The sequence below is a fragment of the Orussus abietinus genome, unplaced genomic scaffold, assembly GCF_000612105.2.
Source record: "Orussus abietinus isolate OABI.00-Male unplaced genomic scaffold, Oabi_2.0 scaffold82, whole genome shotgun sequence".
NCBI lineage: Eukaryota > Metazoa > Arthropoda > Insecta > Hymenoptera > Orussidae > Orussus > Orussus abietinus.
The window spans coordinates 415,324-441,027 of record NW_019394247.1 but is presented as its reverse complement, the minus strand read 5'-3'; the positions used below and the strand labels follow the sequence as shown (position 1 = coordinate 441,027).

The 25,704-nt window shown below is 57.3% G+C and overlaps 1 protein-coding gene across 2 annotated transcripts in view; it reads left to right on the top strand.

Annotated features, from left to right (window-relative positions):
- The first annotated feature begins 212 nt into the window (after nucleotides 1-212).
- LOC105695069 (tyrosine-protein phosphatase Lar) overlaps nucleotides 213-25,704 on the top strand; it is a 135,821-nt gene continuing 110,329 nt past the window's right edge. For both annotated transcript variants that reach the window (XM_023433359.1, XM_023433355.1), the window contains exon 1: nucleotides 213-342. In XM_023433359.1, coding sequence (XP_023289127.1) covers nucleotides 282-342 — 61 coding nt within the window. In that variant the 5' untranslated portion in view covers nucleotides 213-281. The remainder of the gene's footprint in view (nucleotides 343-25,704) is intronic.

The window sequence follows — 25,704 nt, the reverse complement described above, 5'->3', positions numbered from 1 at the left end:
AGCAGGCTGCGATCAGCCGCCACCCCTTCGACCTGCGATCGGCGACTTTCCACCCGGTTTTTCCCCCCTATCTTCTTCTTATTTTTTTTTTTTAATTTATCTTCCCCCCCAACCGTGCCTGCCGGCGATGCGACGCTGGATTTCGGTTACCCGAGGCCTTCTACACCTGTGCGGTATGTTCTGACGATAGTGATCTTCCTTTTCAACCAGGTAGTCGAGGAAGTGGTGTCGTTTCCGAGTGCCGTGGCCGGTGACGAGGCGAGCGTGGAATAGTGGTCAATATGACACCGATCCTCCTCGTCCTGTTGGCGGCGATCGACCCAATTTTCACGCAGAATGCCGGTGAGTAAAAGTCCTGGGGAAAGGCCCGGAAAATCTCGGACTAACAGTCGCGAGTGCGATCAGACTCTTGAGTGGACTCTGGTGGACTCTTCGAGCGCTTTTGGACAGTTCTGACGGGAATTCCCTCATTATTTTTTTTTATTTTTTTTTTCCGAGGAGCTTTCTCACCTGCTTTCGCTTTTCTCTCGGAGAGGGCACAATTGACGGCGTTCTCAATTTATTATGTATTTTTTTAAATTTTTTCTTATGGCAATACACGCGACCTCGGTGCTGATGTCAGTTTGGGTGATTCGGAAAAGCTCGGGAAAAGGGAGGATAAAAAATATATATATAAGTCATTTCGTAAAGAGGGCGAAGCGGCTCGCGTGACTCACGAACGTTCACTTTCTCCGTACTGATTAATTAGGGGAAAGGATTGTTTGGCTTGGACCGAAGTAATTGCCAGGAATTTACGCCCGGATCGCCGGTTAATGGCCGTCACGGAGATCCCGGTTGGTTCTTACGAATTGCCCAAATATTTCCCGTCGCTTTCCTTATACGGCTTTCCCTTGAGGAGAGGAGGCCGGTGAAAGCAGGTGGGAAGCTCGGAGGTGAAAATCGAAGAAAGCTCGAGGAGTGGCGAGAACCGACGAAAGCGACGTCGCTTGTGGACTGCGAGAACTCTGGACTGCGGAAAAAGGAAAAAAGAAAAGAAAAGTCCCACGGCCGAGCTTTCGAGATCTCGAATCGACAATCGAACGATGCGCTGCGATTTCCCCCGTTGTTTCCGGTCGAGTCTTTCCGAGAGCGCCGGGAATTCCCAAGGATTGGAAAAATTAGGAAAATTCATAGGAGGCTCGAAAATGGCGCGGCTCGGAATTCCGCAAGCTCGGAAAGACTCGACGGGTTTTCAGTGTCTAGGATAAGAGGACGCTTGCGAGACTCCGAAAGCTCCTCGATGATGATGCCGCTGGGATCTCCCGGATCCCTTTCCACGTCGAGACTTTCCGAGGGCGCCGAAAATTCGCGGGAATGAAAAATCGGGAAAACTCACGGGTAGGCTGAAAGACACGATGAAATCGGAATTTTCGCAAGCTCGGAAAGACTCGACGGGTTTTCAGTGTCTAGGATAAGAGGACGCTTGCGAGACTGCGAAAGCTCCTCGATGATGATGCCGCTGGGATCTCCCGGATCCCTTTCCACGTCGAGACTTTCCGAGGGCGCCGAAAATTCGCGGGAATGATAAATCGGGAAAACTCATGGGTAGGCTGAAAGACACGATGAAATCGGAATTTTCGCAAGCTCGGAAAGCCTCGAGGGGTTTTCAGTCCTAGGATAAGAGCGAGGTGCGATCCGTCATGAGAGTGGCGAAACTGCGGACTTGCTGAGCGGAATATCTTCGGGTAAGGATGTCTTCAAGCGACGCTTAAATTGTTCCTTAAAAGGCGTGCTAGGGGCGTAACGAGTAAATCATGTAATAGAGAATAAGTGCCCGTAAGAAATTGTCCGATTCGCGTGGAAAGCTCGAGCGAGAAGTCGCCCATTAGGTTCCTTGAAAAGTCCGTCGTCGAGGTCGACGAGGGCGCAGAAGAGACGCCAACTCGCGGTAAATGGTCTCTACAGAGTAGGGGGTGGAAGCGAAAAGTGAGGGGGGGGGGGGGTAACAATTCACCCCGGTATTTCGGCAAGACACGCGATCGCGCTTCGTCAAGGGTATTGAAAAATATTCGAGGTCTGGGGGAGAACAACCCCTCTCGTCGGGGTGCGATCGCCGGGCGAAAACCACCCCCGAGACGGCGGCGGGGGCGACGTCTTTTTCCTCGGTCCACCCCCTCGTCGTCGTCGGTTCCTTTAATTTAAATTCGACAGATTGAGTTTCCGGGACGGGGGGAGCGACGTGCTCTGCCCTGGGGGATGCTCACCCCCGCCCCTCGCCCCACAACCGGCGAAAATTCGAGGGATTGGCGGACGCTTCCGTCGTCCCTCGGGGGATGACTGGAGCCCGGGAAACGAGGAGGGAGGAAAAGAGAAACGAGGAAACAGAGAGGAGGGAAAAAGGATACGTCCCAGGGAAATCGGCCGATGCGAGTGTAAGGGGTGACGTTTTGCGGCGGAATTTCATTCCGCCGATTTTTAAGGGTGGCCGAATTCTTTCCACCGATTTTATAAGGGGTGGCCCCATTTTTTTTCCTGCGATGCTAAGGGCGCAAGAATCCTTGGATGACCACAATTCCGCCGCCGTATCTGTTGTATTTGAGAAGCAATCAGTAATCGAAGGAAAAATGACGTGGTCAATTAGTGAGGGCTGTTAAAGCGGCGGTGGGTGGGGGGGTGGGTGGGTGGGCCGGTAATTACCTCGTTATCGTCTGGAATCGTCGCCGGATAAGGACCAGCCCCCTAAGACCGTGGAACTTCCAGGGTCCCACCCTCGATTTAAATCCGACAGATTGAGACCCAGAGGGGTGGTGGGCGCCTCCCCCCCCGCCACCCACCCTTGAAAATCCGACGTCTTCGCCTACCCTCCCCAACTCGGTTGAATCCGTCGATTCGATAATTATTTCGTTGACCTTCTTTCCCCCCACAGCGACTTTCTAATCGCCCCTTGATTAAGGCGCTCGATAATTAAATTCACCCCCACCCTTAATTGGCACCCCTTGTAATCGTAATTAAGGATTCCCCAAATTCCCGCCTCCGTTAATCACGCGATTCGCGCCCGCGTTTTCGGAAACGGGCGAAAATTCCTCGGCTTTCCTCCCCCCACTTTGTACGTCTCTCTTTCCCTCTCATTTCTCTCCCTTTCCGAGGAATTATTTACGCCCCTCTGTTTATCTTCCCAACCCCCCGCCGAGGGTTCCCAAAAGAAATACCGCCGTTAATACTTCCGCCGATACTTTATCGAGAAATCGTCGCCATCTTGCCCCCGCATTTTCCGAATTCTCGGGGGGGGGTTGAAAGAGGGAGGGTGTCAGGGGGGGGGGGTGCGAGCCCAAAGGGGCGGTCCTCGTAAATTCCACTTAACCAGGCTGCCGCAAATCACACGATCGGCGGATTATCGGAATAAAAGTGTATTTCCCTCGCGACCGGTCCCGAGGGGGGTGCTTCCCTCCCCCTACCACCCCATCTCTTTTTTTTTTTAATATCATTTTTACTCCCTTTTCCCCTTTTTCTTTAATCTCGCTCCCTGGTTTCTCCACCCGGCTCGCCGGACGCTTTTCCCTCCCTTTTTCACCCGTTCCTCCTCCTCTCTTTTTCGACCGGTCCGTCTATCGGGGTGCTAATTTATTTCCTGGCCGTGTGTACACCCCCCCCCGGGGGGGGTGTAAATCTTTGGCGGTTCTAAGCGATATTTTTACCCTCGGTCGGTCCGAGTTTAACGAGGATTACAGCTTATGGTATGGCGGGAAGTTTAAACGAAAATCCCCCCTCATCGTTTTCTACCCCATCTAAGACGAATCTCCGAAATTCATCAGAAATTTCCGCGGGGTTCTCCTTTACTTTGTACATCGTTTTTTTTTGCCCCTTCTTTCTGTTTTCGATTTCGACTCCCCTCCCGGTTTCCGGAAATTGCGGGAACGCCCGGCCCCGTCGTTTTTCCGGGTTTTCGGGCTTCCGCCGGACGTCCGGGTGAGTCCGCTTCTTCATGCATAGGAGATAAATCCATTTCTCGCGCGCACGGGGGTGGAAACCACCCCCTCTCGGCCGGAGTTTCTGATAATACGTTCCTGTATCTGCATACCAACCTGTATTTAGATACGCGATCCGCAGTCGGTCAGGGTGAGAGGGCTGGGGGAGGGGGTGTCGTTTTTCAATGCGACGTCACACGTAAATTGTCACACCCCCGTCCCCTCGTGACCGACACCGGGAAAAATAGAAAATGGAAAGAAGGCAACCCTATTATCGGCAAAAAATGTCATCATCCACCGGGGTGGGGGTGACAGGTTATTTCGCGATTTTTTTTTTTTTATTCCACCCGCCGTAAAGTATTCCATCTAGATGGTATTTTGTCCCGGGGGCGTCTTCGCCCCCCCTCCCCCTCCCCCTCCGTAACCCCGGGGAAATTTGGTATTTTTCCGAAATTGTTTTCCGCCCGACCGCTGACTGTTTTGATCGACATTCGTTAATTCGTATTAACGGGATTGCATAAATGGAAGCGCTAACGCCGGGGGCGAATTGCCCCCGAGGACGGGGCGGCGGGCGGCGCGGAAGTTTCCGAAGCTCAGCCCCCGATATTTACAAATCGATGGAGGGGGGTAATAATGGGCCGTGAAGGGGGAGGGGGGGGTCGTATTCCAATAACTTTCTTCGAGTGGGTATCGACTTCTCCACCCCTATTAGCATAAACTACCCCACTCGGTCGTTAAGGGCGGCTGAGTTAGCAACCCTCTGTTTCCGTTTAAAGTGCTCCCCCGGTCGGATAATTCCGAATGAAAAATCAACCCCCTCCCCCGGCTGGGCGGGGCCCCTTTAATTCGCCCTCTCCGGACGAAAAAAAAAAGTTATTAAAAGTAAAAGGGAAAAACAAGGGAAAAGCGGCGCGATAATTTGTTGCATTACGGGGGAGGGAGGTGGGAGGGTGGGATTGAATTTCCCGTAAATTGGGGATGAAAATAAATAGGAAACCGAAAAAATGAAAGGGAAAAAAAATTCACCAGGGATGTGTACGACGCCGGCCGGTAATTGAGGGAGGGCGGAAAGGGGGGCACAAAGTCGGGGGCGGAAAAGCTGCGGAACTTTTCTCATTTATTCACAATAAAAGAATAGCGAAGGGCCGGGTGGGGGGAGGCGGATCGTATTCCGATAATTTCCCGCGGGTCAATATCGACTTCTCTTTCTTTCTCTCTATCCCTATTAACGTAAACTACCCCCTGGTGTCGTTAGGGGGGTGGCTTCGGGTTTTCACCGGTGGAAATTCCCGGATAAACCGACGACACGGGACGCTGCTGATTGACCCGGGGTGGGTTCTGAATTATGTGGCGGGGGGTTGCGGGGGTCGCGAAAAAAGGGAGCAGGTTAAGGGTGGGTTTGATGGGGGGTAGTTGACGGGAGGGGGGGTTACTTCGCGATGCTTGGAATGGGTCGTAGGGGCCTTGAGTATCGAGTGGAGGAGTGCCGGATCTTCGGGGGTGCCAGCGATACCCTGGTGCGATGGGGGTGGGCGGTGGGCGGGGGTGGCGGTTCGAGTTTATCCGGGGGCCTAGACCTCCCTCGGTGTGTAAGCTCGGCTTCCGTCGGCATTCTCGGGTTTACACCGTCGCTAAAGCTCGTCCCCGCGGATTATCCGGGCGCGGGCAAAGCTCAACGAGCGCTAAACAGATTTCAGTGCGACCGCCCCCTCCGCGGCCCCCCTTAAGGGTTGATCGGCACCCCTTCGGCCAATTCGGGAGGACTCGGTTATCAGGATCCTCGAGAGAAGAAGAAGAAGAAGAAGAATAGAATCCCCGATAACCGAGAAATCACCCCTAAGGATGAATCGGCCGCAAATCGCTCGACACCCCCCCTGCCGACCTGGGAGCTTCGGGGGTGACTTCTACCCCCCGCGAGACAAAACGCAAGTTTCCGCCCCACCGGGCCGCCCGACAGGGAAACCCTTCTTACGAAACTTGCGTGGAAGAATGCACCGCGGGCTTTTCGTCCGGAAGTTTTTCCGCCCGCCGCGGCCCGGTGGACGGGAAATCCAGATTTTTCGCGCGGCTCGCTCCTTTTCCTCGGTTTCTCGTTTCTATTTTTTTTTTTCCTTTTTTTTTCATCCCCCCTCCCTCCCAAGGAACGGACAGAAGTGTAACTTTTTTTCGAAATTAAATTAAGCGAGTTCCGAGCGAGCCCCGTCAAACGGTCGAGCCCCTTCCGCGGCGCCCACCCCCTCCGCCACCCACCCACCGCCCACCCGCCGAGCTTTAAAGCTCCCGCGACGCCTTAACGCCGAGGGCTCGCGTTTCCTCGAAGTATTTCATTTCGTCCCCCGCCTCCCTTTGAAACGGGGGCGGATTGTCGGCGGGGATTAGGTGCCGCCGAGGGGCGCGGCCGGCCAACCCCCGTCGAGAAAGTTAGTTAACGTAATAACCATTTTCTCCTTGGCGTCGCGGGGCTTTTAACCCCGGCCCGTGGCGTCCGACTGGCCATTTCAGTTTTCCGCGTTTTTTCCCCTCTTTTCCGCCGCGCGTCCCCCGCCCACCCCCTCACCCCAACGGTCGTCCGTTTCGCGCCCCCGCTTTCCATTTTCCGCCCCCCCCCCCCATGTGCGGGGGCGATTGAAATTAAAGGAGCACCGTGAGGAAATGAATTAGCGATAAAATTTTTCCTGGTTTATGGATACCCTCTTTTTTTTTCTTTACTATCTAATCTTATTCTTCCTTGTCTCTCCTCGTGGGCCGGTAATCCGTGTGTGTCCCCTCTTTGCACCCCTCCTCGTGATTCCCGGAGGAGGGTGGAAAGTGCGTAGGGGTGCATCCTCGATGCCGTAAAACGCTCGCACCTGGCACCCCCCTCCCCCCACGGCTTCTCGATTTATGGCGAGCAAAGTGCAATTCGGTGTTGCGAGCGATGAGTTCGGCTCTCATCAGCGGTGTTTTCGCCGCGTCGGGTGGTTGGGCACGCATGCCGTAGGAGTTATCCGCCCCTGGCGGGCGTAAATGACGTATGAGACCGCGGGAAAGCGGGCGGGAGAGAAAAAAGAAAAAAAAACAGGAAGAGGGAGAGGGAGGGAGAAAAAAAACAAAGGGGCAACGAAGAGGAGTAATGAAAATCCCGGGAGAAAAAATTCGGATCGCCCCGAGTCGCGAGGGTGGCCGGCCGGCCGACGTCCAGGGGTTGATTTCCATTTCTCCCCCCAGGGTCGGGGGGGGAGCAAGTTCCCGCGACCTTGATTCTCGGCTCGCTTCCCGGAGGTCTGGATCTCGCGAGGGGTGCATTCCCGACGGAGGGGTTCCCGCGGGGAAGGTTCCCGAGAGAGGGGAAGATCTAAAAAAAGAGAGAAACATCGGGTAGCCGGCAAACTTGAGCTACGTCGAGCCACGCGCTAGTAATGGCCGAGCCGGCTAACAATAAGTGTGTAACCCTCGATACCGTGCCCCCCCTCCCCCTGCCTCCCCCCACGAAATGCATTTCCGTGCAGTTAACCTCTCCTCCTGGTGGGATACCCGAGGCTACGCGACCCCGGTGCAATATTCGCGCCCGGCTTTATTGCGTTTATCGATTCACCCCCACCCCACCACCCACCCACCCACCCCCTGCGTTATTACGCGGATGGATTTTCCGGCAAATCTGCGAAACGCGGGCTTGGGTTTAGCGGGGGTGGGAAAAAAATGGACGGGGGGTGGGTGGGTGGATGGGTGGAAAAAGAGGTCCAAGACTGGCGACATGGAAATCCCCCCTCCGGGGGGAGGAGGAGGGGGGAACGGGGGAAGGGGCGGAAAATTCGACGAGGAAACCGGCGAGAACTACTCGAAATTCGACGGAGTTCCCGGAATTAAACCGGCTGATGGATCGTCTTCGACGCATTTAGTGGGGGGATTTCCCCCCCGGGGGGAGGGAGGGTGGCAGCGGGGAAATAAAGAGGAGGTGCTCATCCTCTGGGCGATTTGCATTCCTCGCGGGTAATTCGAATTTCCCGGCCTAATCGCCCCGCTACACGAGGAGACGCTTAAGCGGCCATTAGGGTCGGTACACAAGCGGGATTGGAAAGTCGGGGGGGTGAGGAGGGTGGGGGCCCAGTCCTCTATTTTAAATCGGCCCATTAGACCCACGTACGAATGCCAGAGATTACTTATCGATTACTATTGTAATGGGGCTTCCGGTGGCGGCGCCGGCTCGGATAATGTGTCGCGGTTCCATGTGGCGCCCCCATTATTCGCAATAACCGCGCCGCACGCTGGAACGGGCGCCTCCTTATCCGCGGGAAATATTGCCGGGGGAAGGGGGGGGGGGTGGGTCATTTGCCGCCCGCCGAGCTGGAACTCTCTCGGATGCTGGAAGCTCCGGACTTCGGATTTTTCGGGATTTGACGCCGGGATTGGATCCCGGATGAGAAGTTACAGGATAAATGTCGAAACGCGAATTTTATACGTGTACCGGGGAGCGCTGGGGACGGCTTCGAAGTCCGCCAATCAGCGCGCGGTCACGTGGTCCGCGGCCACGCCCACGCCGCCCGGAACCCACTCTCATTGGTCGGAGTTTTCCGCGGCTCCCGGGAGAATCGTTGGTCGTAGAAGAATTTCGTTTCTTCATTTTCGACCGGGTTTTTAACGCGGAACGTCGCTGCGCGGTCGGTCTAGGAGAATTGCTTAATTTTTACGGGTCTTTCGCCAGCGAAGGTACCCTAGAGGGGGGCGGGGTCGAGGGGACTGGCTTCAGTGTCTCAGACCGCGGGGAATTAATATTTAATAAGCGCGGCCGGTAGCCGCTCTTCGGTGAGTCCGGATTAAAATCCCCTAGGTGCGCGGGACCATAATAATGCCGACAAATCACGTTGAAATCTCAATTGCGAGCTGGCGTTCCGGTGGATCCCGTCGGCCGCTATCGCGGCCCCTCGCCGTAAGAGGGGTAACTGCCCGCGGAATAATATCGCCGTAATTCTCGAGCGATAAAAAGCGCAGTCGGCGTCGGGGGGAGGGGGGAAGCCTCCTCGGGAAAGTTCCGGGGGGGGGGGCGGGCGGAGAATTTCAATTGGCCCGATCGGAGTTTTCCCTCGGCCGAGAGAGTAATTGCGGGATCAATGCCTGACGAGCGAAAAAACCGGAAGTCACCATTGTATTTCCGACCGGGGGGGGGGGGGATCCGCCCCCTCCCGTCTGAGGTTCGCGCTTCGCAAGGAGTCCCTGGACTTTCGGTCGGGAAACGTCCCTCGGGAACGAGCCGGGGTCGGGGAAAATGGCGACGAGCGCCCCGTTGTGCTAATTACGCGGAGACGGTCTGCGAGCCGGTGATTGGTCACTTCCGGTCTCGAGTGGTGTGCCGCCATTACCGGGGAGGTCGCGGGGGTGCAAGATGAGCGGGAAATAATTATCCGAGGGATGAATGCTAGGGAATTTTCTTGCCCCCCCCCTGGGCCCCCGTGCCCCATGGGGGTGTACATTTTGAGCGATGGTGATTGGTCGTTTCCTGGGGCGCCGTAGCGTGTCGCTAATCGCGCCCAATCGCCAGATACCCCGGGAGGGGGTGGTTCTCTAGGGATTTTGATTTCCCCCGAAAACTGGGGGGGGGGGTGTGGAAATATTCCTCGGAAAATCCCCCGAAATCGTCCCACCGATAGACCGGCCGCTTATCCGGCGACACTCCCCCCCCCCCCCGGGACGTGCTTCTCCCTGTTTTGGGTTTTCAATTCTGGCACCCCTTAACCCACCCTGGTCTCCCCCCTCCCCTGGCTCGCTCCTCGTTTAGGATTTTCATATAATAACACCGCACGTCGCGTCGCGTAAAGCGGAATTAAATCGCGGGGGGAAACGCCCCCGGATGTCGATTCAACCCCCGTCTTTTTCCCCGGCCTCCGGGGAAAGGTCGGCCAAGGCTTCCCTCGCTTCCGTTTTCCCGCGGCTTTCAAAAACGCGGCCCCTTTGTATCGGGCTTTCCACCCCTGAAGATCTGCAGGACCTGCCGGTACCCTTACTCTGCAGGGGGGGGAGGGGGTGGGTGGGAAAATGGCGGAACCACCGCGGTTCGACGCGTGCGCACAATGGGGGGGGGTTGTTTCGTTGTGGCGATGCCGGTGTCCCGTTTTCCCGGCTCGGGTGCCTTAAAAGGGTTGGGCCGGGGTAACAGGGGTTGTTCTCGCCACCCTCGGGACCTCGGGATGGGAGATCCTCCCCTAGGGTTGCTCCTGGCCACCCCGCCATTTAATCGGTTTACCTACTTCCACCTGTCTCGGGAAAACTGTCTTCCTTTTTCTTTTTTTACCTCTCCCTTCTTCTCCCTTTTAAATAACTTTCTCCCCCATTGGGTCTCTCACCCTCTCGGCCCGCGAAAGTGAGGGTGATTATTTCTTGATAATTTCCCGAACCGGGGATTCGTTTTTTTTTTTTTTTCTTCCTTCCTTAATGGAGAATCCTTAATTTTGAAAAAAGAGGCTTTAAGCTGGAGCCCGGGGGTGCATTAAGCCGAGTGGCCGCGTTTGGTTCGCACCTGGGGCCACCCCCCCGCGTAGAGGGAGGGGGCTTCTCGCACCCCCCATGGTCTTATTAAAAATTGCCTCGCCGCTGTCGGCCTTCCATTAAGAATTTATCCCCGGCGATTCGGTGGGCGAGAGAATTATGAAAAATTTCGTGGGGCCCGGGGGGGAGGGGGGTGACAGAGTCGCTGTAAAACTAACAACGTAAAACGATGGATCGTAAAGCCACCCTCCTAGGCGCGCCCTCCGCCCGAGTGGAAAGGCTTTCTTGTCCTTTGCCTCCACTTTTTCCCTCTTTATCGCCCCTTGATGGAGTCTGTCGTCTCCTTCTCTCTCCATTTACCTCTTCTCCCACCCACCCACCCCCCACCAACTCCCCCTATCTTAACAGGCAATCTACATTGTCTTTAGACTACCGCCTCTTCGAGGCTCGTCGACCGAGTTTACATCGCCCACCCCCCCATCGCCCCGAATAATGCGTTTCTTCCTTTCGGGGGCGGAACGGGGGGGAGGGGGGGATGCAGCTCCTTCGAGGGGGTAGGAAAAATCGGAACACCCCTTCCCACCCGGCTCGCGATGCGAAAATGGGTGTTCTCTATTTTCCCCGCGGGACGTTCGCTTAAACGGGGGTGAGACGCCCCCGCCCCCCACCGGGGGGGTAGTAGTTTTTCCGCGTTTCATCCCTTACCGGGAGGCTTCCCTCTTGACGTGACAAACGATCTCTCTTTCTCGCGGGCTCTTCTGGTGGCCACCCCCGCAACCCCCGGGAGGGGGTGGGTGGGACGTGAGAACCCGCGTTCGCTCAGGATTAAAATATAGATTTTATTGTTTTCCACTTCGCCCCCCCCCCCCGTCTAGGATTTATGCCTCCTCGTAACTCAGCCACCCCGAATCGCATATCTATAATAATTCATCCCCCCGATTTGCGTTTTATGCGACTCTCTATTGGGGGTGGCGCCGCCACCTGCGACGGATCGGAAATGAAACGGACTCCATTCGTGCGTCTCTCCTTTCGCGCCCAGCAGCCGGTGAGCCCCTCGGAGGTGCACCCCTACGTCGCAGTGCACTCTTCTTCCCGTCTCTCCTCTTTCCCGCCCCCGGGCGATTTTTCTACGTGCGTAAGTTCTCTATGCGCGTTTCCATGTCCCTGCGTTTCCGTATTTCCGCAACCTTCCCGATGCGTTTCCCCGTCGCCGATCAGGACTCGGGGGGTAACTGTTGATTCTGCAGAAGACGGGTCCCGAGGGATCGCCCCCCCTCCCCCCACACACACACACACATGCATATCTACCGCTGCCACGCATTCCTGTGTGTCACTCACGCATCCACGCACCCTCGGCACGCCCTGACATTCCCGGTTCCGCCCTCACACCCTAATATCCGCACGCGGACACCCTTCTCCCACACACTCCCACACCCGCACTTTCCATATTCATTAATGTGGCGGAAGACGTGACACAGGAGAGGACGTCGATACGGGACGACCCAGTTCCCACGGCGTCCGCTAATTAGGCCCAGGCGTTTGCTTTCCGCAGGGGGTTGTTTCGCAGCGCCGGCCACGGGGGAGGGGTCGATCATCCCCCTGGGTAGACCCAGTGTGTGCGTCACCCCCCGCCCCCGGAATCGGGGGGCCGACGCCACCACACCCCCCGCGGAACTCCCGAATCTGCATAAAGCGCCCGTGAAATTTTCCCGAAATGGGGGTTGCGTCTGCGAGCCCCGTGGCCCATGCACCCCCCACCCCCTCCCCCGTGCATCGCTGCGGGGTTGGTAGCCCCGGCAGGCTCGAACGTGCCAAACAACCCCCGAGGCATCGCGTGCCGAAGGTTACATCGACCGCACTCCGCCGAAGGTGGCGCCGCACAGTGAGGGACGGGGGGGGGGGTGGGTTAACCTACCCTCCCGACCTCGAGCAACCCTTCGTAAACGCTTTATGAGAGAACGCTGAAGGGCCGCGGCGGAGAGGGGGAGGGAAGGGTAGTTATTATGACGGACCGCCGTTAGTAAACTGAGCGATGNCCCCCCCCCCAGTTGCGCCGACTTCGAGAGGGGCTCTTCGCCACTCCGCGGTTTTTTCGGCGTTTCCTTCCGGACTTTCGAAGTCTTCTTGCACAAACTAACCCCCTACCCCTGGCGACGCACCACCCCCCCAGGAAGTCGTTATCGAGTTCCTCGGTCCTGATAGGGGGCATTAAAAACCCCGTGGGAGGGGGCGGGTGGCGGAAGATGCATGCCTTCTCCGATATTTTTTAACTCCTACCGCCTCTTCGAGGCTCGTCGACCGAGTTTACNCCCCCCCCCTCCGGACCTGCCCCCCGCGAAGAGAGCAAAGGGTGTTTCGATCTAGGCGCGTATCAGGGCGGGGGGGGGGTGGAGGGGGAGATGGAGGCTTTCTCCTTCCGCCGCTTCATTTCCCCCTTTCTTTCGGACTCCCTCTCCATTTTTCCGCCCTTTCAGGCCCTTTCCCATTTCTTCCGTCCTTTCCATCACTCCCCGTCGTTCCTCATTCTCCCCTTTTCCGCGTCCGGAAGAGTGCCCCGTCCCGTTGTGAACGAAGCCCGTTGTTGGGGGAGGGAGGGGGGTGGGTGGGAGGGTAGCATTTGTAAACTAGCTTTTGATAGCACCGGGATGGCGAACCAGGGGGTGGAAACCACCCCCACGCTCGTTTCCTCTGTCTTCCTTCGCGTTGCTCCGCCATCCCCCCCACCCCCCTCTCAAGCCCCGGCCCTTTCTTGCTCCTCTCGCTGCCTACCCCCCCGTCCTCGGCGCAAATGCACCCCGGTGCAACGAGGAAATAACTGACGCGGGCCTCGCGGAACATCGTGGCGCTCCCTTTTTTCTTCGCCCTTTCTGAAATTGCGAGCTTCCCCCCCCCCCCATAACCTCTGATCCCCTTTTCTGTCTCGCGACCTAGACTCGAATCCACCCCCTGAAAGGACAGACGCTCTCCTCCTATGCGCTTCGGCAACGCGCTTTTTCTTGACAATACCGTTTTTTATTCCCCCCCCCCCCCCATTTATCCGGTCGCGAAACCCCACCCTTCATCCCTTCGACTCTCATCGAAGGATGTGCAAGTTTCCTCGGGTCTGGAAAGAGCTCGCGAGACACGTCGACTCGTGGAGCACCCCACACACCCACACCCACACGAGATTATGGACATACCAACCCGTGGGGCGGGAAGGGGGGGTGCGATACCACCCCTCGTAACCGCGCGTTACCCCACACGGCGGAAAGATTCGTACACGTTCAGGGGTGCACGCGATCCCGGTGCACTTTGGATGCACATGCAAGCCGGCCCACAAATGCGGCCATTCCTGTGTGGTTCCGCGTCCGCCCGGGGGGTGGGTGGGGGGTTGTGACGCTTACGCAAACAAACCCGACGCGAATGGCCGCGCTATCTGGCGAGTTTCCAGTGGGGGTTGTTCCTCGCGGGGGCGGCCGGGGGTGTTTGCGTGTGTCTGGGGGCTGCGAGCTTGCGTCCCGCGTTTTTATGCGTACGGGGTGCGCCTCCTGTATATGTATATATGCATGTGTATGTGTGCATATATATATGTATGTATGTATATATATATACGGGAATACATTGACACGGGGGTTGGCGCTGCGGTGGAATTTCTGTTTGTGTTTACATGGCGGAGCCACGGCTGCCGCGTAATTGGCTGCCCGACGGGCCGGAGGTTTAGGGGTAGGTCGGGTTGGGATTAGCGGAGGTTAGGGTAAGTGGAGGTCCACCGAGGACGGCCGCTCCGCTCGGCCCGGGTCAAAGGCGGCCGACCTTCGGCCGGAACTTTTCCCGAAAGGAGCGCCTCGTCCCGTCGCCCTCCACCCGGGCGGAATTTCCGGAGATTTCGGAGATCCGCCCTCGGATATATATCTCTGCCGGCACCGGGGGAAGGTTCCTCGGGGAAGGGTCCTTCGAAAAGTCCTTTGCGCAACCCCTCTGGGACGCCTGGGTCCCGAGATATCGCGGCACGAGGTCGACCAATCGCGAGGGCCGCTCCAACGGAAAGTCCGGCCGCGCGATTGGCCGGCTTTCCGCGGCCTGTGTCCAGGAAAGTAGCGCTCCCTCCAGATCGCCGAAAGGAGACTTTCCGCTCGTATTCCCACGGGGGTTGCTCCGAGATAAAGGACTACCCTTAAAGATACGAAGAAGTAGCGCGTGACTGTCTAGGGGCGGGGGGTGAACGTAAACTTTTTCCCGTTTTCCATGACAGGGTTTCCACGTGACACCTCGAGGGGTGGATTCGCCCGCGCTTACGAAGGGCCGCACTTGCACTTGTCGCGCCATGGGGGGGTAGTTTAAATTCGGCCCGGCTCGAGGGCTGGTTACCTCCACCCCCGGCGAGGGCGGTTAATTACGCCGAGTAAGCCGGCCCTCCGGTGGTGCCGTGTTGATTAAATAATCGGGCCACGACGCCTCGAATTAGAGTCACGTGAGGAGAGAGAGAGGGAAAAGAAAAAGGAAAACGGGGGTGGAAAAACGAAACCCACCCCCGGCGACCTACTGCCGAGCACGCACCCCCCCGCCTCGAAATCCAGGGGCCTTCTTTCCGCGCGGCCGTAATTACGTGGCCGCCCCCATTAAAGCGTGATCCCCATATCGGTCTCCTCATAGTCCCCCCCCCCGTCATGATTTCTAACCCTTCATTTTTCAACTCCTCGGCCGGCGGAATCGAATCCCTGGCAGCGGCTCGAAAGCGATCACCGAGTGAATTTATTCCCAGTCCTCGGGCCTCGAATTCACGGCCTCGACTTAGTGGGGGGGGAGGGTGGAGTGAGGTGGGGGTAGAATCGACGTTTGCGCGGCTCGGGGGCGTTTTGCCGCGCGCGGGGCAAATGCCCCGCAGGATCGACCGCGGGGAGGGAGGCGACCCGTTTACACGCGGAACTTATTTACCGGCTCCCGACTTCCCGGAGGAAATCCTGATGATCCCGTCGGCGCTCCGGAGCGGGTCGGGGGGGGGNGCCCACCCACCCCCTCGGGAACATTTCCACCGACCGAATAACACTCGCGGAATGGAGATTCGCGGTCCAGAGGGCGCCTACTTGCCTCCATTCAGCGGCGTTCCACCCCACTTCGCGCAACCCCTCGTTTCGGGGGGGGGGGGTGAGTCTTCCCCCAGCCCCCAGGTTCCGCGCGGAACGAATGCCTCCTTGGCTCGGCGAGGTTGATTTTTCCGAAGTTCCGGAAACGCGGAATCTCTGTTTGCTTATCCGGTTTTTGATAACGCAAATGGTGGAGGACGAAAGGGGGTGGGGGGGGGCACTGGCGAATGGGGTATTAGACCCCGGTCATTAGTCGGATGCACATTAACCGCGTGTTTTTTCCCTCGGGCCACCGGATTGGCCGCGATCGGTTTGATCGAGCTAAAAGCGAAAACATCCCCCCCCCCCGCCCCCCCAGGAAAAAAGCGGAATTCGCCGCGGAAAGACTCGCTGGATTTTCCGAGAGAGGGGGGGGATCCATGTTATCACTGGATTGAGGGGGCAGGGGGCTCTGTAATCGGCCTCTCCCGGTGCGGTATGGGAGAATTAATTTCCCGTGGATCGAAGTTGGATCGAACGGACTCTTCGGAATCCTCTTACCGGATTGGCCGAGAGAGCGCGCTTTAATCGTCGCCTCGCTTTTCACCCCGAAAGTGTTTTCGCTTGGTGGGGATTCGGTCCGTAATCGCGTAAAAACTCGACTCGGCCGGAATTACGGGCGATTACTGAGGGCAGCGGGAGATGCGGGGGGGAATGCCCCCGCGTGAGGGGTGGAAGTCAAACGCTGGGACGGGTTGTTGATTTTTTTTTTCCCGTTGTTTTTGTTGGCCTTTCTTTTGACTCCACTTCGGGCGGCGTAATTATGGAGGAGGGCCTTTACCGGCAGTGCGTGAAGGTATCGATTCTGCCCCCTTAACAGAGGCCGTCGGTAAAGTAGAACCCTTTGACCTACAAGCACGTAATTATTAGCGGCAAAACAAGCACACGCGAGCGGAGTCGCGAGTCGCGTTAATTAATGCGAGGGCTGTCTCGTGTCTGATGCGGGGGGAGGAGGGCGGGGTAAGAGCGAGGGAAGTTGCCCTCGGGGGGGCGCTCGCTTTATCGGCACCCCTCGCTCTGGTTTCCGAGAGGTCCCCGCGAGAGGTCGCCACCACTAAGGGATCCTCGAGTGCCTCTCCTCGGCAATATATTTGACTAAGGAACTCCGGAAATCGAGTCCTCCGCTCCGGTTTTCCCTGGGAGAGGGCGCGCGACGGCCCGACTGCGCTCCCCACCGGTCGTACCCCCCCCCCCCCCCCGCGGCTCCCAGTGGGCGGGGCCTCGTCCCCACTCCTCCGCTTTCCGCTGGACCACGTGGCCTGAGTGGCCGCTTTCCCCTGGAGCCGGCGAGGAGCCTTCTCTGGTCCCTTATCGTTCTGGTACCCATTCGCGCGCACTTCAACCCCTTGTTTACTCCTAATGGAGGGCACCCCTCGGAGAACCACCCCCCCGGGATATCGTTTGCAGTTTATTCGACTGGCCGACACTTTGGTCGGGTTTTCGCGTTTTCCCGATCCCCCCCTCCCCCCAATCGGGGTGACAAAAATGTCCACGTGGACGGCTCTCCCGGCTGGCAAAAATGTCCGCGCAACCGACGCCCGATTAATAACGATATAAATGCGGGGGGTTGGACGTTCTCGATTGATTGGACGGCGCCCGCCACACGGGAAATCCCGGCCCGATCAATTTCCAACCCCCCGCGAGCGCCACCTCTTAAATTGGCAGCCCGGCTTTTCCGGTTCGACCTCCGAAATTCCGCGCCATTGGCCCGCCGCGGCCGGACTTATTCCCGGGGAAAAATCGGGGGAGGGAATTTCTTCCCTCCCCGTCCCCGCGTCGCGACGCTTTTTGGTCCCTCGCGAATTTCCGGGGAAAAACTTTTACCCAAATCTCTGCGGGGCGCTCGGAAAATTTCCACCCCTTCGCGCTCGACTCGGCTTTCGGATCGGCGGACCGTCCTCCACCCACCCCCACCCCCCGGGGCCGAATTTTCCCGCGATTTCATTTTCATCCCCCCGGCACTCTCGGGGCTCCGATGACAGCTAATCCATTACTGCGTGGGAAAAACACTTCTTCTTTCTCTTTTTTTCCCCCCTTTTCACCCCCTTTCCTTCGGCGTTTTGCTTTTTCGGATACCCCGAATCCAATCAGAGATCGCGCTTTTATTCGCTATCATTTGCGCGCGTGTTCGATGCCTCGCTTTTCCGCCGGACTCGGTTGTTTTAGTATCAGTTTCGGTCGCAAATCCGATTTCCACGTTTGAGGCGCGATCTCCGGTAGGGGGCGGGAGGGGATGCTTCCGCCGAGGGATTTTTCAAAGGGCTTTTCTATTCCGGATAACCAAAATTCCCCCAGGCTCGACTGTTGGATTTTTCCACGCGTTCCCTATTTTTATTTCCTCCTTGTGGATTTTTTTAGGGGGTTGTGAGGGGGGTGAGTTAAGGGTGACTTTTTATCCAAGACTGGAGGTCCTCTCCAGGCGTCTCTACGACATAGGTGTCCTTTCTTATCGTCAGGGTGACATAATTTTTTATCTGGCTTAGATTGCGGTGTATCTCGGCAAGGATTAAAGGAAGAAAGAAAAGAAGAAGAGGAAAAAGAACAAAGGGACGTCGAGGAAGAGGACGAATGTGACGTCGCACTTGCAAACTGGCAGTCTAGGTATTTGCCCGGGAAATATTGTCCCTTATTCCGCGGAAGGATTAACAACGAGCCGAAGAAGAAAATAGGAATAAAGGGGAGGTGCAAAAACGAGGGATTACGATGTCCCTCTGACCAGGAGCGGAGGGTCCGCCAGGGCGGAAAATCCTGAGGGTCGTTTTGTCCTTTTACCAGCCCTCCCCGTGCCCCCACCCTTACCTTCTGCGTGTACTCCGTTCGCGTAGTTTTCCGACTCGCTCGTACATCCCAGGATACCCGGGAAACTCGTAGAGAGAGAGAGAGGGGAGTCTGGAATTTTTTGAGAATTTCCGGCGGATCATTTATTAATAACGAGCCGCAACGGGGGAGGGCCACCCCGGCCAATTTCCCCGCCTCGTTTCCGTCGAGGGCCGGGATGCAGTTTCCTCGGCGTCGTCGATTTCCACCCCGACGTCCTACTCGATTTCCACCCCCTGCCCGCGCCACCCCCCCTCTAAAACCACCCTCCGCCGTTTTCCTCCCCACAAGACGTCGTGGGGTAGGTCATGGGTCTAGTCGGTTCCGAAATCTCGCCGTTCCACCGTTCGGATATGCTCATGAGGATTCTGCATTAAGTTCCTACCGTCTGAGTAATTTTGTTTTTTTCTGGATTTCCTAAAACCACCCTCCGCCGTTTTCCTCCCCACGATACGTGGGGTAGGTCATGGGTCTAGTCGGTTCCGAAATCTCGCCGCTCCACCGTTCGGATCTGCTGATGAGGATTCTGCATTAAGTCCCTACCGTCTGAGTAATTTTTTTTTTCCCTTTTTTTCATGATTTCTTAATGGTAATCCACATTTGGATCGGAAGAAGACCACGGGAGGTCCTTTTTATAGATCCTGGGTGACCAAGTTCCACTTTTACCTCTAGTCCCCAGCTCTGCCTCCAAGACATGAGCGCCCCCTAAGGCGCGGTCGGATAATTCCTGGCCGTCATGGCGGCGCTCGATCGCGCCTCCGTTCGCCGACCTAACCTCACTCCCCGTGCGACTTTCGTGCATCCCGGCCCTGTGTTGGTGGTTCTCGCGTGTCCGCTCGTCCGTGTGAATCCATAGGGGGGTCGCGCGCGCGAGCGCGAGATTGCATCTGGCCGAGCCGGCTAATGGCCGGCCCGGTATTGAAACTGCCGGTTGTTCCGGCAAAGTGAGGTTAGGTCAAACCATATTGGAGTAACGCAACAGACTTCCCTTCCGCCTGCCGGCGCGCGCCCGGGACAATTATATGCTCTGCGATTCCGGATCGTCGCGGGGATGCACATAACCTCAAAAGGGGTGTGGCCATCCGGGAGGGAGAATCGCCCCCTCGCATCTTCGGGCCCCTCAAAGGGGAATAGTTTCACCCCGAAGGGATGGAAACCCCCGTAGGAAGGGTTGCCCCGAGTTTTCGGAGCGGGCCGTTTAAGAATTGCAGGGGGGTAGTTTACGCGCCACCCTTTCCAGGGGGCGCGTAGCTCACCCCTAACGACGTTGGCACGTAAACGCACGGGGGTGTGTATACATATTTATGAAAACAGCCCCTCCGGCTTCCGGTGGGCTAGGCGAAGGTCCGCCCTGAAAAAGACGTCGCTTTTTCATACTCCGCTACGCAAATGAGAGCGTTATTCCACCCCCACCCCATTCTTATGGGTTCCAACCCCCCCGGCATTCGCCCCATGCTCCGTATTTTGATACCCCCTGTACTTATTTCTCGATAAAAAAAAAAACAACCCCCTCTGGCCGTTTCCCTCCGTTACTCCCGCCCCTCTCCGAACTGTCAGTGGAAATTTCGTTAATTGTCAGCCCCGCTTCTAGTGTTTATAAAAAGAGAACCGATGGGGAGGGAGGGTTTCGTTTCAGCGACTTAAAACTCGTGAAAGCCACCCTCCGTCCCCCGTCCAATTAAGGTATCATCCCTTCTATGTCGAGTGCTGAGGTCTGCGCGGTGCCCGGGGGTTGGTACCACGGGGGAGGAGGGGGGTTGGCCCGAGGGGTTGAAAAGCGAGCCTGTATACGAGGACGGCATTAACCCGTTGCAAACCGAGTGTCTGAATACGAAATTCCCTTCATCCGTTTAAGCCCCCTATCCCCACCCACCCCCGTACCACCTGCCTCTTCCGTCCACCTTTTCGTCCATTTGGCAAAGTGGCGAAAAAACGAATATCAAAAATTGGGGTTACAAATGGGCCGCGTAACACCGCCGAATCCCCCTTTTAACTGAGCCCCCCAACCCCACCCCCACCCCGACCCGCGTTACGTAGTCGTAATCGCGCTCGTAATTCGGCCGTTCCGGGTAAACGGGGCGCCGCAACGCGGAAAACCCCCTGACAAAAGTTGCGCGGTTTTTGAGGCTCTACAAGTATTCCCGGACACGTTTTCCCGTATCTCGCGCCGTTGCGCCTCGAAATTGGGGCGATTTCGGTAAAGCGGAGGGGCGGCCACCCCCGGTCTGCGGGGGTGGGTCCGTAAAAGCCGTCGAAGTCTCGCCAAGTGGATGCTCCCCGTCGTTGGGCGCAGCCGGTGTTCAGAAAGTTCGGAAACTGATCCGAAACGGCCGGGGGTGGGGCTGGGGGGGTGTTGTCCGGGTACGTAATCCGAGCGCCGGCGAACACGGGTACGCCACCCCCTAGAGGGGGTGGTCTCGGATCTCGAAAAGTAGAATTCCCATGGAGGAAGGCGACTTCGACCCTTTCGTGGGACCTCTCGCTCGGCAGGGGGTGGAATCCCGGTTTTTAGGGGTCCCGGAGGGTGGTCTCCCCACTTGGGGGTGACTCGCTTGGTCGACGCACGTTTTGCCCCGGGATTGCAGATTCAATCTTGAGGCCGGATTAGGGACTTCGTCCCTCGTCCGACGGACATCCCCAAAGCCACCCCCATTCCCGGAACGAGGTGGATTCGTTTGAATCGAATCGCCGCTTTAAGGGCGGAATTCATTTCGGGGGTGAGTTCGGGCAGGGGCTGATAAAAAGCCACCTGATTAGGGGCTCGTCGCCGCTCACGGCGGCGTTAAATTAATTCCACCCCCTTATCATATTTACCACCGCGATTCCCACCCCCGGTGCAGCCGGGGGCGGCAACTTGGCAGTCGATACCCAAGGCGGAATACGCAGTAGAAGCTGTTAAGGGTTGGAGTCCGCGAAGGAGGATCGCGAGCAACCCGAGAACCGCCCTCATAAATATTCACGATGAAATCTACCCCTCGATAATAACGGACCCCGAAATATACGGGAGCCCGCTATCTGATGGGGCGAAGGAGGGAGAGAGGGGGGCCTCCACCCTTGCCTTCCACGCGGGATTATGTACCCTCCAAGGATGGAATCAACCCCCGGCGCCTCCACCCCTGGATTTACCTGCAAGAGCACAGTTTGCTGGAACTCGCTTAATCCTGGCCAGGGTGCAGCATAAATCTACGCCCTTTCCAGGAATCACCCCCTACGCGCCCACCCTCTGTGCTACCTGCCGGCCGGAAACCACCCTTAGCTCGGCGCAATCCGAATCTAATTTTATTTATTCCCCCGGGACGCGTCTCGAACCTGCCGGGAGATTTTCGGGGTTGCTTTCTCGTTTGGGGATCTTCTTTTTTTTTTCCCCCTTCCACGGGGACTGGGAAAGGGATGATAAAAAAGAAGAGCCGAGGGCGGAGGGAAGATAAATCGCGGGGAAAGGAGGCTATTCGGGGGTGGAAGTGGGGGTGGTATCCGACACCCGGAGAAATAGCCGGCTCGTGCTCTCGCCATCCCTTCGTAACAACCCCTGGACATTTTTACCAATTTACTCCCCGCCAGGGGCTACACCTTGTTCTCTCGCAGGACTACACCCGATTTACCCGTATCGGGGGGGTGAAGCCCCCTGGGCCGGAAAATGCGCGGTCGATCTCAGGGGGTTTCCATCCCCCCAGGAACCGGCTTTCGAAAATTAGGGTTAACCCGAAGAAAGGGGTGGAAATGGAGCCGGCCGGTCGCGCCCGAATATGCCGCTTTTCCCGACCGCCTTTCCGATCGCATTTTCCCACGCCGGGATCGGTCGCACCCCCGACCCACCCCAGCGGCTTTTCCACCCTCATTTCCCGACCACTCTCCGCCCGGGACACCCCCAAAGGCGACGCGACCGGGACGACGTAACCGGATACCTATCCGCGACGTCGGACCTCGTTTTTCCACCCCCTGAAAGGCTTTCCCACCTGGGGGTGGCTTTTCCAGATCCGTTAGCATTTCCTTGAGGCATGCGAGAGTAACCCCCACCCTCCTTCGCCTCCTTCCCTTTCAGAAAACCCATGAAACGCAAAATAAAAAAGATCCTGAAATTTCCAGAAAAAACTCACGAATCATCCAAGGGTGAGTAAACCACCCTTCCCCAAACCCCATGAAATAGAAAAAGAAGTCCGCAAGAAAAATCGCCGAAATTTCGCAAAAAAATTCCCGCGGTGTCCAGGGGTGCCTCGCGACCACCCCTTGCGGGCTCCTCGGGACATTTCCTGCCTTCATCCCCAGATCCACCCCCGGCCACCCATCTCGCCGTCAATTGAGGGTGCAAGCGCCTTAAGGGTGGCGCAAACGAAGTGCCGCGCGGCGGGAGATGAGCCCCGTGGATTCCAAGAGCAACAATGCACTTCGTCGAGAAGTCTAGACGGGGGATGTGCCGGGCGTGTGGGGTTGGGGGGTTGGGGGGGTGCAGCCCCTCTTCGCGGCCGTAGCACTCGGTTGAATTAGGCACTCTGGCGCCATCTTGGGGCTCGCCAGTTCTGGCTCTCTTTTCTCCTCGTTCTCTCCCTCTCGCCTAGGGACATCGTTACAAGGGGTAACTTCACCCCCACCCCAAGGCTGAGAGAGGTGTCAAAAGAAGGGGCGACAAAAAGACGACACCCCGTGGAAAGGCTCGAAAAGCCCCACGGGGGAAGAGGGGAGCGGGAGGGGGGGCGACGTCACCGTGCAGGAAATGAGGCGCGGGGGTGGAAAACGCACCGGATGATTATGTCGAAAAGTGTTTGGGAGGGTCGCGAGTTTTCCGCCCGGACGCCCCTGGGCGGTTGTCGCGATGGGGCTTTCTTCCCCCCCCCCCCACCCGGAATCTGCGAGCGCGGAAAACTGCGGCTACGCCATCTTTATTTTACTTTTCTCCTGCTCGTACACACGCACTTTTCTTTTTTCCTGCATATTTCCACCGTTCTCCGGCTTCCGAAGTGCAGGGGCTGCAGTCTAGACGGGGAGGGGGGAGGGGAGGGGGAGTTACAGTTTTCAACTGCGCGGGGTGGACGCCTCTCCCCCATCCTCTGGGGCCGTGCAGGGCGGCCAACGGATGCAGGGGCAAATTCGAGCTGACAAGCTCACCCCTGCGGACCAACCCCCGCGGGGCAACCTCCCCCCTTCTCGATCCTATGGCGGAGATCGAGCGGCCCTTCCTAGGGGATGATCGATTGGCTCTCTCTTCCACCTTCGCGGATCTCTCCCTCCCAGGTTTTCCCCCCCCCCCCCTTTTTCATCCCCTCGTGCCCTGGATTCGGCGGATGTTGCCTTCGGGCTACCCCTTCCGGCTTCTCCGCGGATCCGGCCAGTCACCCCCTGAAGGGGATGTGCAACCCTTATTTCTCGCCGAGTGATTTTTACTTTCGGTGATGGCTGGTAATAAGACGTCTCCAGGTGGCAGCGAGAGGATGGGCGAGGGTGGAAGCGCGCGTCTGGGGGTGGATTTCACGCGGGGACCCTTTTTACCCGACTCCACTCTCTAATGCATAGTAAATTCGCAGAGGGCGAACCATAATATCAATTGCAGACTACTCGGGTACGTGTCTCGAACCACCGGTATTCCACCCCCGAGTTGCAGCCCCTGACTCCATCCGTGCAAGTTCGCATAATTTAACCCCGCGACGTCTCCCGGCGAGGAGATGCGCGGATGGGGGCTGCGGGGCCGCGAAAAACGCGGGCGGTTTCCGCGGATTTAATGAATTCGAAGCGGAATCTGAGACGTCGGGGGTTGTTTTCTATTTTTGGGATCCAGTTTTGAGTACGGGGGTGCTGGGACAGGGATCGGGAGTGAACTCCGAATATTGTTTAGTGCGACTGCAATTTGCCGGGGGTGGGTCCGGGGGTGGCGGGACGAGTATTTACTGCGGACAAACCGCGCCGGTTTTGCGTATGTCGCAAGTGCCGGCGGTCTGTAATGGCGACCGAGACGGGCCTGCAAGAAGTTCCGCTTAGTTCGCGGCCCTCGTCCATTTTGCGTTTTGCCACCCACCCACCCACCCACTCTCAGGGGTTGCGCTCTCGCGGAAAGAACCCCAACCCCCCGAAATTATGCTCCGGTGCTCCCGTGCATCTCCACGGAGGAAGAGTCCCTCGGAGAGGGTATCTGCGGGGGAATTTCTGAAAAAGGAAGGAGATAGCGGGAAAAAGAATGGAATAAATGGAAAACCACCCCTTCCCTCCTCCCCAGGTGAAGGGGCGCAAACTCGGCCCCGGAAACGCGCGGAACGGTGCTCTAATTTCCGGAGGGGAGCCGTAAATAAATAAATTAGGCGAGGCGCGCTTTTTACGGCCACCCTTTCGTTGGGGATGCAGGATCAATTGTTAAAACAATTCCACCCCACCCCCCCTCCCCCTACATGTTATTCCAGCGGTCATCTTCCCTTGCGTCGAGTCGGTTTATTAAATGTTTTGACAACTGCCGAGGAGCATCGTAATCGACGAAGGGTCAACACCCACCCCTTTCCCTCCCTTATCGATCCCACCCCTCACCCCGTGCCCATAATTAAAATCGCATAATGAAGAGCGACTGGAAGAGGCTCAAATTATTCCGGGTATCGGGAGGAATGATTAAAAAATGTACATGGGGTCGCCAAGGGGTGGAATCCACCCCTTCTCCCTTTCGATCTCTGCCACCCCTTCGAGCTGTCTCTCCGTATTCCCGGATCCGCTGGGGACTTTCTTTGAGATTTTTTTCCCTAGGGGTTGGAGGGAGCGACATATGTACTCGCAAAGGGAAGTTCTCCACCCCAGGGGTAGTAGTAGGAGGAGCGATAAAATCCGAGGGACACCGTGACGAAAACTTCCCTCGCAACACGTACGAGAGGGGGTTGTTTCACGGGGAGGGTAGTTTACTATATCCGGGTCGCGCGTGTACAGGGTAAACAATTTGCTAGATTGTCCGTCTCGGTTTTATGCGTTTAGGAGACAAGATGCGGGGACACGCCACCCCCTAGGCCACCCTCTCTTTTTACCCCCCGACCGTAAACCGAATTCACTCGGAAAGTCGAAAGCTGAAACCACTATGGCGACCACCAACCCATAACCCGGCCACCATTCCGCACCCGAGCGACGTCGCTGGAAACCCACCCTCGTTCCGCCCCCGCTCGGGGGCGGAATTTCGCTTTTTCAGGTAATTGGCTCATCCCCCGACACACAACCCGAAAGAAATTAAAATCCCCCTCCTCCGCGAGGGATAAAACGGCGACACCACCCCCGGTCGCGCTTAAGTCCGTCCCCCGGAAATCCAACCCCCTCTCGGGGGTTGTTTCCAATTTTCATTGTCCCCGCCGCCCCCGTAATTCCCAAGAGCCGATCCGCATTGCCAGAGGTGGAATAACTCCTGGAGGAATGCGAGCCGCGATATT